Source organism: Sylvia atricapilla, chromosome 3, assembly GCF_009819655.1.
Source record: "Sylvia atricapilla isolate bSylAtr1 chromosome 3, bSylAtr1.pri, whole genome shotgun sequence".
NCBI classification, from domain to species: Eukaryota; Metazoa; Chordata; class Aves; order Passeriformes; family Sylviidae; genus Sylvia; species Sylvia atricapilla.
Window position 1 is genome coordinate 107461196 of NC_089142.1, and position 14197 is coordinate 107475392.

At 40.9% G+C, this 14197-nt stretch overlaps 1 protein-coding gene across 3 annotated transcripts in view; it reads right to left on the reverse strand.

Annotated features, from left to right (window-relative positions):
- Nucleotides 1-14197, reverse strand: part of PLCB4 (phospholipase C beta 4) — a 186766-nt gene continuing 172569 nt past the window's right edge. For all 3 annotated transcript variants that reach the window (XM_066316540.1, XM_066316541.1, XM_066316542.1), the window contains 6 exons: nucleotides 13364-13539; nucleotides 8407-8508; nucleotides 7173-7230; nucleotides 6656-6742; nucleotides 4559-4595; nucleotides 1-1808 (listed from right to left, as the gene is read on the reverse strand). In XM_066316540.1, coding sequence (XP_066172637.1) covers nucleotides 1720-1808; nucleotides 4559-4595; nucleotides 6656-6742; nucleotides 7173-7230; nucleotides 8407-8508; nucleotides 13364-13539 — 549 coding nt within the window. In that variant the 3' untranslated portion in view covers nucleotides 1-1719. The remainder of the gene's footprint in view (nucleotides 1809-4558; nucleotides 4596-6655; nucleotides 6743-7172; nucleotides 7231-8406; nucleotides 8509-13363; nucleotides 13540-14197) is intronic.

Sequence of the window (14197 nt, forward strand, 5' to 3'; positions counted from 1 at the left end):
TTTGAATTTTTAAGGTTTTTATTAGAGAAGTTGAAAGTTTCATCTCAGGACTGACAATAACATAATTATCTCTCTTCATTTATTTTGTTTATAGGAATATGCAGAATTTGTTTGTACAAGCATATACAACAAAGTAATTGGTGCTTAGTACATTGAAATCAGAAATCTGATTTGTTCTAAACTACCAGTTTTCCATGCAGTCATCTTTGAATTGGCAGCATGGACAAATTCTAAGCCGAATGCTTACATGCATTGTTTTGCAATATAACTACAGCAAGCTCTGGAAACATGCAAATTAACACATTAGCAAATTGGTTTTATATCTAATGGACATAAAAAGGTTATTCCTGATATGAAATTCTGAAAATCTGCATAAATACTTCTGTGTAAAATTAAATTAGTTATGTACTTCTCTTTTACTACAAGTATCAAGAATGCCCACGTAATTAATATACACACATATATATAGAGACCTTGTAATGCTAAAAGTCTTTGTAATTAATCAAACAATATTCTGTGCCATACATTTACTCAGTATTTACCAGCTAGTAGCATGACTGTGGTCATATAGTAGGCATTACAGCCCTAGTAGCATTTGTATCACATGCAAACATACTCTTAGCATTTCTGTTTACTAATTTTATCACGTAGCAACATGTATGTGATTTTCTACAATGTTGTGTTTCCCAAGTGTATAAATACTTTTTACATTTTCACAGTTACAAACTTTTTGCCAAAAGCCATTTAAACAATCTTTTAAGTTACAGTGAACTGTAGAATCCGGGATCTGCAGCAACAGGATCAAAATGCAATTTCTATACAAGCAATGTAGGATGTAAACTTTTCTTAAAGTGCCTAATACGTAATTCCTTAGAGCACTGATCAGTTTTGGCACGAATACACTGTATTTCCCTCAGGTTATCCACTGCAGTAACTTCTACAGGATATTGGCTCCTCTCAGACATGATAGAGCTGATATGGCACTTGTGAATGACATCATTGGGCTGCAGAAATACCCTGTCAAGTTACTGCTGCAGCCGATGAATTTGGCCGATGATTTTGTACACACTGTACTTTTGAATATACACAGTTACCTTACGACTGCCTGCTGTCTGCTGCCTGAAAAAACGCCACTTGAAATATAATTTAAAATCACCCAAACTCAACTCCTTACTATCCTAATTATCACTTGGTATAAGGTCCAGTTCCGTGGGCTCAGGGACATCAGGTGTTGAGCGTCTGACAAGGCATGGCATGGCAGGGTCTGGCAGCGTGGGCTTTCTGCACAGCACACCACACATGAGAACACAAATGGGAGATTACACGACCCGAGCTACAGCTTTGTTGCCATCTGATGTCAAAGGTATCTCCTGTGTTTCGAGGCTCTGATCGTGTGATTCTGACGCAGGCAATGTGCCTGGTGAGATACAGAAAGGAGAACAGGACAGGGTTTAAAAATCTCTCCTAATCTTCGGGTCTGAACAAAGGAAATTCTTAATGAAATCCAACAAAGGAAATTCAGTGCCCAGTGTTAAAAAAGAAACAATGCAAACCTTAAGACTTGGTGGTCCGTAAGCTACACTTGATATATCAAGAACAAAAAGCCCAAAACAAACCCCTGCCAAAAACAAACCAAACCAAACTAAAAGCCCACTCTTCAACCTCAGCAATGTTATTTTAAATTTTGCTCTTATTTTAAGGCTGCTGTGCTCTCCAACTTCAATTTGCTTGTTGAGGCTTTAAACCACTGTTGCTGGCCTGCGATCCATCTCTGCTTCCAGCTTCACCATCTGCTGCATCTCCTTTGCCTGCAATCCAAAATAACCGCATGAAGCGTTGCATTAGACCTTTTGCTCCCAATGAAGCACATTTCACATGAGTGTCTGAGTGAAACGCAGGCAAAACACACTGACGAGATAGGTAACAACATTATTTTTAGACCCCTTGTCCCCCCACCCCATGTCACTCTGTTTACAAAATTGGATGTAATCCTTGTATCTACAAATTCTTAGGAAGTATTTTTTTGTTCTATTCTGGGAGTCATGGGTTGACTTTCTAAAGAAGTGTGTGATAAAATGCAGAAGCCTCAGCTTTGGGGAAGAAGTTTGGGGAAGCAGATGCCAATTTACTGTTTCTCCAGATAGGAAATACCTGGGAATGTATTCTTACTGCTGTTGTGAGAATAGTGCAATGTGTTAATGCTGGAGATTCATCTATGATTTGGACTTGTTTCTTTCATAAAGACAAGGAATGACAAAAATCCATCAGTGTAACATCTCCCTTGCAGCAGGCAAGAATTGCTAAGTAGTATTTTCTAAAAATAGTATCCTTTTAAAAATAATTTTTATCTGACCTGGAGATCCTTATGATTACAGAGGATGTGTTTTTCACTTCAGGGTTAGAATACTGCTAGGTATTACGCACCCTGAATCCACCTTAAACTGTATCCAAATGCATTATGCAAAATTCAGCAATGAATACATGCCAGACCTCACTATAAACCCTGCCTGCCTCGGGCTCTGCAGGCAGTTAAAGCTCTGTGTGTAAATGGTGCCTAGCCTGGGAATCCCCTCTCAGAGGGCACTTTTTAAATTCCCTTCCTCTCTCTTTCTCAGAGGCACACACGACCAGACTCTCTCCTCCTGTTAATGTGTTTTGATTCAAAATTCTGCAGTTTAAAGGAACTGAGAGTCAGCACCTCCGGTTTCCCTAGGGGCTCTCAGTCTGGAAGTTATTTAAATCCACACCCCAAGGACCCTGAACAAACTGACCCACAGGGCAATCTAACCTGTCTATCCAATCAAACTCAGGAGCATTAGGGCAAGTTTTAGGAAGAGACAATCCAAACTGCTATTTTCTTTGGTGTAATTGCTGTATATCCATCATGAAGGGAATAACTGTTAGGGGACTTGATTTATATAAACTATGTTCCCCTCGAAGTTCCAAACTTGCTTAGACAGGGAACTTTGCTATACAAGCTGCTACTTAAGGAGTCACCTATTCTGGATGTTCAAACACAAGTGTGCATAAGTGAAAATGGGCAGATGTACGTCTAAAGTAATGAGGGTGCACCTCTCTTCCTTTTCAAGGTAAATGTGGCTTTATGCAGATGTGACATACCTGCCTTTTTGAAAAATCTAGCCCTGCACTTGCTTTATCATCCTCATCATCTTCTTGGGGGAAAAAAATAATTATGATAACAGCAAAGCAACCATCATAAATATGATTAAAAATTAATTGACGTTCTCCATTTAAATGACTTAAAAGCTTGAAAGTAATGAAGAAATAATTTTAACATGAAAATATGGAAACATAACAAATAAATCAATATGGACAACCTCTTCTGAAATGGCTTGATTTTGCCTGTGTGTGAAATGAAACATTCAAATAAAACAAAACCCTGTGTTTTTTTCTTAGTGACTCACACATTTCACGTTTCAGGCTTGTGACTTGACTACAGGCACAGTGTCCTATAAATATTCCATGTCCCAGCGTATTGTGTACGGAATTCTTTTACAGAACCTGGCTTCAAAGACCACATTAGCATCTAGCAGAGGAGCAGGATCTTGTTTTTGCCGTTCTGAGGCTGGGTCAGAGAGTGTATTCTGATGTGAACACACCAGCACAAGAGGACATGCCTCTGGAACCTACAGCGGAGCCATGGGGTCAGGGGCAGCCAAGGGACTCTGCTTTCAGGGTGCTCTCTACTGAGATCTCACACAAGCTGGGAAACACATGCAGTAAATGAAGATTTTTTTTTTTTTTTTTTAATTCCCTAGCCTAATGATAGTCCTTTTCATTATTATGTGTCCATAAAAAAATGTTGTTACAGTGGGTGCTGTCAGTAGTGTAAGATGTTATCAGTTCAAGGGAGTAATTCAAATCAGGCAGTGCTGTGCAAGGGGATGTTCCAGCCCAGTGCAGCTCTTTCCCTTAGAAAGACAGGGGTTAATAGGGATTTCTTGGAGCAACGATTATTTAGGAAGCCACAGCACCACAGCCATATCATTAAGTGTAATTGCCAGAGCTTGTAACACGTTGGAATGTGAAGTGAAATTTAAAGTGCTCTTCCACAGACACTAGGAAGCTATTTCCAGCCATCTATTCTATATTACGGTATTCTTAGTGTGGAATTACTTATTTTATTACCATACTAATATATTTGGATACCCTTTGTCTGACTATCAGCATTAGCAGTTAATCATATGTGTGTTAACACTAAAATACTTTTCTTAGATCAATAGACACTCATACAGACACAATTTAGAACTCTAAGCAGATCTTGCAGTAACAGCAGCTAATGTACAAGTTAATCTCTAAATATTTCCTCTGTGCATCACTGTTCATATTCATCTGAATTTCAGATGCTAAAGCACAAAATGCTGTTAATATTGTGTCAGGCTCAAATATCTGTGTGCAAACAAGATTAGCACTGTGCTCACTATGTCAATGGCACTTCCCAATGGTTGCATTTACAAGGAGGGCTCCAATGATAATGATTTAATTTAGAGGGAAAGCACACTGAAATAATAGTTTGCTTATTATACATCCATCCTACCTTGTGTTTGAGACACTGCATGACAGGATTTCAAAAGCTGTTTGTACAAAAATAAAAATGTCAAAATCGAGTAATACAACAAGAAGCAAATTAAATGAATGAAAACTGAAGTGAGATTGAAAAACTAATGCAAGAAAAACATACATAAAACAAAACAAATTTAAATTTATAACAGTTTGTACTGAAGGCTGTTTCCACCCATAATTCTACTTTTCTCCATTGTATATTTGTATGAAAATTTTCTTGTCTTGTTTAATCAGGAAAAAAAAGCATTTCAAAATCCTCATTAAACAAATACCACCTGGATTCAAGTAACTTTCACACGTCAGTGTATATAACAGTGATACCAGAGCCAGCTGGGGGTTGCACTGGTGCACTTTTGGGGCTACAAGGAAATGGTCCAAACAGCACACATGGAAACACATCCTCCCTCAGATGGATCAAATTAGAGTGAGTTAAAAAGCTGTTAAGGACCACTCCTGTGGCAGATGCCACCACAGGCCCACACAGAAGTGCTAACCAGCACATGGAGGAGCTTATTCCATTTAATAACTGATGATTTATCTGACTTAAATGGCAAATGAACAAGCCCAGGTTGGCTGTTGCCATCCCTCAGCTGCAGAGCTGTAAGCCCAGGTGAAGGTGTATCTAATTGTTTAAAGGGGTGACCCTTCAGTGACTCACAATTATCCCAGCTCGCTTATACAGAACGTGGTTATCACATTATAGTCAAAAGCACAACCAGAACCATTCTCTCCTCTCCTTATGCGTTTTACAAAATGGATCCCAAACTCTCTGAAGCCAATGGAAAGAAAGAACCGATAACACCATAGCTCTGGATCAAGCCCATCATTTTTTTGTCAGCTGTCACAGTGACACTACAGATCTGCCATGACCCAATTTCCTCCTCCAGATCCTGCCTCCTTGCCTTTAGATCCTGCTCAAGAGCAGACTGACTGACAGACCCATTCATGCTGGATGCTGGAGATGGCACCCACAACAACCCTGTGAGAGCTCAGAGTGAGACTTGCGGTTTTTATCCAGGAGGAGGTGGAGCCATCAGCAGAGCCGTGGTGGCTGGGGCTTGGTGGTAGCAGCCACCTGAGATCTTAGAGTGCTGTCACCCCTGGAAGTTGCCCAGGCTGCAGCTTTGGGCCTGTAGGACTCTCTCCTGGCAGTGGAAATACTTGATTTGCCTGTACTATTCCCTTCCCTATCTCTCTGCAAAATGTCTTTAATTCGTATTATGGTGTCTTCCAGAGAGTTCAAGTTCTGAACATTTACCAAACAAAGTGAGTACATAACCCTTAAGAAGAATGGGTATTAAATAGAAAGTAGTGATATTAAATGCTCCCCTTCTCTCTCACCTCACTGAATTGCTGGGTATATTCCCCTTGCAGTTTACATTTTTAAGTGCAGTACTGCAACTCCGTGCAATTATTCCAGCTCTTCTGGCTCAACCTTTCAGCAAGGGAGCTGCTCAGAATATAGTGTTGCTTCCACCAGAAATAAGATTAGAATTTTCTTTTCCTTGCCAAGTAGTTTTTCAATTAAAAAAAAAAAAAAGGGGGGGGGGTTCTTATAAACTAGCAGAAAATAATAAGGTATTTTAATTAGGAAAGGGTGTACTAGTACAGATAAAATTCCCCATGCTGCTGTACATCTCTAGAATTCAGTCCAAACTCACTGTCTCTGAGTTCAGAGATGCTCTGGGCACGTCTCACCTCTAATTTTTTAATCAGTACTAGAAATGTAAGCTCCAAAATGAAGGAAACCGATTTGCTTGAGTTGCTTTTGGGGAGTAATTAAAATGGATCTGCTGGGTCCTTAATGACTGTCATATCTGGCTAACGAGCATCAGTGTGGCTGAATGGCTGAAAGGCCACTCTGGCTGAGCACTTCACCTCCCACAGGCTCAGCAGAAACAAATCTGGTGCTGTATCATCCTTTAAGTCACCTCACCTCTTCATTTTGACTCCCAAAATAGGCTCAGTGACCATGAAAAGTCCCCATTTTGGTAAGGATTTACATTCAGAAGGATTCTACTCTACTGTTTTCTCTAGCTTGCTTTTCTCCTAAGCCTTTAAAACAAGATACCTGCTCGTTCTGCTTCTCCAAGACTTCTAAGTGCTCAAGTTGAACTTTTTTCAACTGATCCATTTCCTTCGACTGCTTCATTGCCAGCTGTGATTGAGAGAAAATAATGGGGGGGAAGAGAATATAACACATTATTAACAAATGAAATAAAAACCTGCTTGAGAGATACACACATACATGTTATCCTGCCCCATTTAGGTGGCATAAAACATCACAGGAGGCCTAGTACATCACCTAATCTTAATAAAAGTTTAATATTACTATACTATTAATAAATATACCTAATAGATACATATTATACATATTGCACAGAATGCACAGACTTGGCAAACGCACAGGAATTAACAGTAATTATTTTAATTCAAAACAGCTTCACCTTGTATAGATGTCAGATCTACACTACAAGTATGTGCAACAAAGCAAAGACAAAAATCTATAAGAGCTGGATCCTCAATACAGAGGAATGAAAAAGAATATCCAGAAACAGTGCCCAGTGACTTGTCAAGGTTATAGTTACCCTTTTCCTCTCTTCCAGGAACTTTTTCGTGTTGCTGCTGTTCAGTTCTCTGACTCGCCTGAAAAAATACAAATGTTCTCCATGAAGACTCATTGGAAAAAAAGAAACCCAAAGGCAACAATAGAGAGAATCACGAACTCTTAAGGTGTATTTTGTTTTCTGATTCTCTGTACTAGGTGGGACTAATGGCAAATTGTACACTCCTCTGGCTACAGAACTTCACACTTAGAGATTTCCAAGTATACTGGCAGTACAATTGAAGACCTGACTGTTGTGAATGAAGTTTGCTTTTTCCTTACTCAGGAGTGGTGGTCAGAACTCAAAAAAAAAAAAGTTTAATTAATTTAAAAAAAGTTTAATTGCTGCACTCTGCTGTCTGTTTTGGTATATAAAAATTGCTGTGTGTCTTAAGAGTGGTAACAGAAAAAAATCATCTGATGATCACAAGCAAAGTTATGCTTATTAATACTGCAAGCTTCTTAAAGCTGTTATTTATGCAAAAATAAATATAATAAATATTTGTATTTATAAAATAAGTATAATAAAATAAATATACAATTAATAGTTACATAAAATAACTTAAGTATATCTTGTGAAGATTTCTGCCATGACAGAGAACAAAAACAGTTCCAGCAGTTGAATCAGCCCACAAACCAGACGTGCTTTTGGATCTGGGAACAGGTTTATCTGTGAGGTCTCACACCACAAAGCAAACGGTTACTAAGGTCTCTGACAACTCATCTGCCTGCTGAGCAGGGAGTGTGCAGCACTCAAGGGACTTGGTTCAGGCTTTGGGACCAAAATAACTCAGTGCCAAGTAGGGGATGTAAAAAAGGAAAGAATGAGCCAGATGGCAAGGCCAAAGCAAAGGGGAAACCCCAAAGGCTTGTAAGAATTCATCGTGTAGATTCTGCTTTTACTCCCTTCTTAGTCAGGCCCTCATTTCACTGAAAAAGCAAAAAAAAAAAATAATGCTCTTGAAGTACAATAATTAAAATTTAATAGTGTGATTGGACCTACTCTAGTCAGTCAAAGATGATCAGGGCATCAGAGTTATTAAAAGGATAAATATGAGAAAATTACCATTTTTTTCCAAAACGGTCATCTAAAAATATATCCAGCACAATTCAGACCTCGTTTCCATACCTAAAAGTGTGGTTTTAATGGAATTAATCCATGACTTACCTTGTCAGCCTTGGACAGCATTTTTCCCCTGTCAGGAAGGGATACTCACCTCTCTCTTTCAGCTTTGTTTTTGATAGATTTGTCTTGGCTAATGGCTTTGCTGTTCTCCATGGATATTTTAGCCTGGTTGGCACGCATCTCCTTGCTTTCCCTGGGCAAAACCAAACACAGTCATTAATGCCTAAGTTCCAGCTGTTGTGGAGGTTGGGTTCCTCTACACTGTGGTTACTTTTTCCTTGAAGTATTAAGCAAGAGGAAAGAACAAACAACATAAAAATTCCCTTCCCTTGGGTAGAATTTACACAGTTTGAGCAGGCTTCCAGAAATCTCCATTTATTCCAGAGAATATAATCTGAAAGACCAGCTTAAAGCATTTTTACACTTTGAATATTGTAAGAGGCTGTGAAATACTCCCTTTTCTCCCTACTATGAGTTGTCCTAGTACGAGCTACTATCAGCCATTTAGAAAATGCAATTTGTCCTTTAAAACTGCCAAAAAATTTACAAATCCTGCACTCAGAAGGTAACAGCAATATTAACAGTAATAATACTTGCTAGTTGTAGTAAGAGCTGATTGACTTTTAAAACTTCTACTTTGTGCCTGAAAAGAGTGGTTTAAACCATGGTCAGGCTTGTGTTTGGTTTCTCCTTCTGGCTCAGTGAACCTTTTAGCCTTTCTTGTGAAATGAGAGAGCTTCTGGAAAATTTTTATTAAAGAACTGTGTGGTACCTTATTTTTTTTTTTCCCCTCCAAGAGTTCATAAAGCTAAACATTTCCTGAACATAGTTTTAAAAGCAGTGGTATCACAGCAAAAATTAGTCCAGGTTCTAAAAAAATGATGTGCTGAGAACATATTTTGCTCCAACAATCCTTTCTCCAAATGAAAGCTTTTATTTTCTATACTGAAATTGAAGTGATTTTCAAGCACACTGTCTTACAAGGAACGCTGAAATAATTTATTTTGATTACTGTGCTGAAGGATATGAAAAAAGTTAGTGTAGGTGTACAAACTGACTTAGCCTGTTTGCATCAGATACAACTTTAGAGAGGAAGCAGTTAAGAGGATTAGAGGATAACTGTGCATCACTGATGATTTAGAAATGAGGCACTGGCCATGGAGGTGGCTGAAAGGGTCAACACATCACGTTGTCTCCAGCAAAAACACTCTCCCTCCCACAAGCAGTGGTGATTCATGGAACTGGAAGAAGTGGATAAGCCAGGATGGTAAAGAAAAAAAAAAAAAAAAAAACCAAGAAAAAAGGATTCTGAAAAATGTGGCACTGTAAGATTTAGCTGCTGATTCCCTACTGAGTCATAGTGACTGCACCTCTGAAATTTATACAAACATGTCTTTTGAAGGGATACTTAACTTTAAGCATGTAAGTCTTTCCTTGGAATTTATATATATATTTAGATGACATCAAAGTGCATTAACATGTCATTTTCTGACACCTGTATTGTTTGAATAAATAGGAATCTCTTCTTCTATTAAAAAAACCCCACCATACAATTTTTTTTCTCTCTCAGGTTATTTTATCTGGAGTACATAATGCTTGTGAATAACAGCCTCAAGTCCCCAGTTTCTGAACTGCTGCAGGATCACCACATCCAGATCAGCCAAGGTAACTCAGTCTGGGGAGGCACCGAGCTCAGCACCCCTGGAGCTCAATAAGCTTCAGGTTTTTAGTAATATCTGCTGCCTTCTGCTTTGCTTTTAAATGAGCCCCAAGCACAGACAGAAATTGCCTTTTGTGCTGCACATGGGGGGGAAAGCACCTTCCCTACAGCAGGCAACTGCATCATTTTAGATTATTGATCTCTGCTACCTGCTCTGTGCCCTCTGTTGTGATACCCAACTCATTACCCAGCTCAGAGAGAGGGAAGTGGTGAGCACAGCCTGCTGAGAGCCTGCTCCACTCCCATGCTGCCCTCACACAGGTCCCGTTTTTCCTATGGATGTAACTGAATTGTCTCCTGGCCTCTAGAGATAAATGCATGTCTTCCTACATACCAGATATTAGACTAAAAAGTTTACAAATTATGAAGTGTGAAGTCTCTTTGGGGCATTATTATTCACATTTCAATATTTCACAGTCCAAATTCTTCTGAAATATTCATAGATTCAGACACAGTTTTAAGTTTGTTTTAAGCAGGAAAGTCCCCTGTCTGCACATAATTCCCAAATAAGCAGAAACATACTAAACTGCAATGAAAAAAGCAGAAAGAATATTGAAGGGTGTACTCCTGGGAAAGCTGAGCAAAGAGAGTCCTTGGTATTTATCAGGATGAAAATTTTCACATCTGGTTCTTAATAGCTTTAAACACAGAGCAATACATGGACTGAACACAAGTGACTTCTAATAAGAAAGCAAAATCCATGGCTAAGAATATAAAAATTATATACAAGAAATGCTAGAGGGATGTTTAAACAATGTACAGATATAGAAATTCTAAACCCAAAGACTAAAATGATGAGAATAAAGCTTTTAAAACATTTTAAGTTTTGCCTTACTGTATATATATACCAGTGGTCTGAAATGACAGTTTCTAGCAAAGTTAAGAGAATGTGGAAATATGTATGGAAAACAAAAAATTTACTTTTACAGGCCATAAATCAGTAAATTATCTTCCAAGCAAGATGGAAAAAAGACTCAAAAAAAGAGAAAGTGATGTGATTTCCTGGGCTGATGCAGCCAAGTATGGTTTAGACGTACAGAATGAAGGACTGCACCTTTCTCTGTCTAATAATTTTTGAATGATGGATTTGTATAGTAATTTTACAATTTTTGGACTCCATATTTGACTTGGTGTGTTTTGCAGGAGAGCTTGAATAGAAGGGTTAACACAGAGATTAACATAAAGATGAGCTCACTACACGCCCTTTGCTGGGACAATTCTCTGCTGGATGAAAAGCTTGCAGCTCTCAGCATGTGCTCTCTCTGATGCAAAGATGAGCTGCTTTTTCACTCAGGAATTTTAAAAAAATCATTTCAATTCCTTCTTCAAATGTGTTTTATCTCTTTTCTTTTCCCCCATGCTTTTTATATTATAACCCCACAATTACATACAAATCTACATATGAATACATATATTATGTGTACACTCATATTTGATGTTCATATGCTTTCAGGCTGCCTTGGATAATAGAACACAGGATAAAAAAATTATTCCTCTACTTACTAGCATTTTTAGCACTATGACTATAATGTGCATTTAATTTCATTTGATTTCAAATAGGCAGGATGGTTAATTACAAAAGCATTAGTGTCATGTAGCATTTTCTGTGTGATTATAGCAGGATATTGTATGAAGATAACACATCAGTCTAACGTAGCTTATCCTGCTATCCCTTTTGACCTCACTTCACATGGATCCTTCTTACAGCCACCAGTGCTATAAACATGAGTCTACAGCTGACAGCAGCTCCAAAGGATATTTCCATATTTCATACTTATCAGTTTCTAGCCTCTGGATCGAAATTTCTGGGTAAAGTCAATGCAAACTATCAATGCTTCCATCACCCCTTCTGCCTTTAAAGAAGTTCAGATGATCTAAATCAGGTAAGAAGCCCATTCCTACATCTACCTGTTGGAGGTTACGATTTTCCCTTTTTTCTTTCTCTCAGAGAATTTTGTCCCATTTGTTGCTAAGAGACGATAAGGACCGGGTACTTAAGAGAAACAAAAGAAATGGTCAATGTGTGGGAATGGTTCAGGTAACTTTCCTAGCTGAGGGGCTTTCTTTCGGAGGGGCAAAGATAACGGGAGATCTCGGCTGGGGGATGAGGGGCTGGGCTCCCCTCACTGGCAGGATTGAAGGGGAGACAGGCTGTGGCTGCTGTGGGAAGGACTTGCACCACTGCGGGGTTCTGTCTCCTGCTCTATTCTCCTACCAGAGTGAGGCTCTGCTCTTAAGGGCAGCTGTGGCACTGGGACCTTATGAACCCCGGGCCTCAGTGGAAAGGAGCCTCACCGTGTGCTGGGGTGCCTCAGGGGATAACCCAGGCCCCAGGCCCTTGCCTCTCCCCGGAGCCTCTCCCGGCCGTGTTCCGGAGCGGGGCTGCCCTGTCCTCTCTCCACCACCGCTCTGGGTTTTTCACTACACTGCAGCCCCACAGCCGGCTGGGACCCCCCAGTGCTGCTGCTCCAGCTGCAGAGTCTCTGCCACGTCTCCTCGGCCACCCAGCAGCTCCCCTCCGTGCCCAGCCCGCCATTGCCGCCTGAGGGGCCGCGGCCCTCGGCACAGCGCCCCCTGCAGGCGCGGAGGACTCACGGCCCCCGCCCTGCCCGGAGCCGGCAGCGCCCCCCGGCGGCTGTGAGCGGAACTGCAGCGCGGGGAAGGGGCGGGGCCTGGGCTCTCGGCACAGCGCCCCCTGCAGGCCCGGAGGACTCACGGCCCCCGCCCTGCCCGGAGCCGGCAGCGCCCCCCGGCGGCTGTGAGCGGAACTGCAGCGCGGGGAAGGGGCGGGGCCTGGGCTCTCGGCACAGCGCCCCCTGCAGGCGCGGAGGACTCACGGCCCCCGCCCTGCCCGGAGCCGGCAGCGCCCCCCGGCGGCTGTGAGCGGAACTGCAGCGCGGGGAAGGGGCGGGGCCTGGGCTGGGCTCTGCTCGCTGCTGCTGCGCTGCCACAGGGTTGGTTGGTTTGCCTTGTTATACATATACATTTATACTAGTGGAGCAATCGATCTATACTGATGGAGTACTGTTATTCGTTTTCCCGTATCTTTGCCTGACAGCCCCATAATTTCGGAATTATCACAGCTCTGTGGGAAGGGGGTCACATTTTCCATTACAAGAGAGGTTCCCGGCTTCCCTGGCAGACAGACACCTGTCGTTCTAACCAGGACACTACCTAAACCTTGTATGGTTGCTTTTTTCACTCCTACTGTGAATTCAGCCCAGTGCCTTTGGCAGCAGTACAGGAGCTGCCAATGCATAAAACTAAAGCATTTTACAGAGCAGACCTAAACCAGGCCCTCATTATCAGGCAGCACTGCCCTGCTCACCTGTCATGGGAAAATTTCAGCTGCTGGGTTTGTTGTTCATGAGCATTAATGAGCAGTTTCTTCAGTAGTTCACACTGCTGGTTCAAGTGCAAGTCGCGGATTTCTTGCTCCTCGGCGCTGTGCGTGTTGATCATCTCGGACCACTCCTTGGTGTGCTGAGCCACGATCTCTTTGACCTGTGGGGAGGTAACACCAGCTTTGTTAGAGGCTCCCAGACAGAGCAACCCCTCCTGCTGCTGAAGGTGACGTAAAGACAACCATAAAACAGGCTCTAAAGAACGCAGCTAAATTGTGAAAATTGGAGTTGCAGAAATGAAGTTGCTTCACAGATAGAAAAGCCACTGCTTGACACTGCTGGGTGGTATAAAAAGAGATGTAAACCAACCCCTACTATTAGGCCACTATTATCTAAAATGTCCTGAACAGACTGGCTGAATAAATAGGCTCTTCACTGTATTACCATTGTTTTAAAAGCTTCTCTAACACTGAGTTAATAATATAACTATTTCACACTTCTGTTACCAAGAAAAATATATGTATTAAAAGTGCTGAAATTAACAATGGAAAAATCTGGTGAGCAGGGTTTCTCTGAGGGCTTAAAGATAGCCTTTGATTTTGTGGAGACAGTTTCACAAACACAGAGCGTTTACAGAGAAATCCTGTATTTAGTACAACCTGAATCTGAAGATGGGCTACGTATCTTTGTTTTATATTCATTAAGTCAGCAGGGAATCTGACAAGTATTCTTCTCTTGCTTATCTCCCAAGCCTCACAAGAATAATGAGATTAAAGTTTTGGAATGTTCCCAAGAGACAGTATTAAGAAGCCTAAATC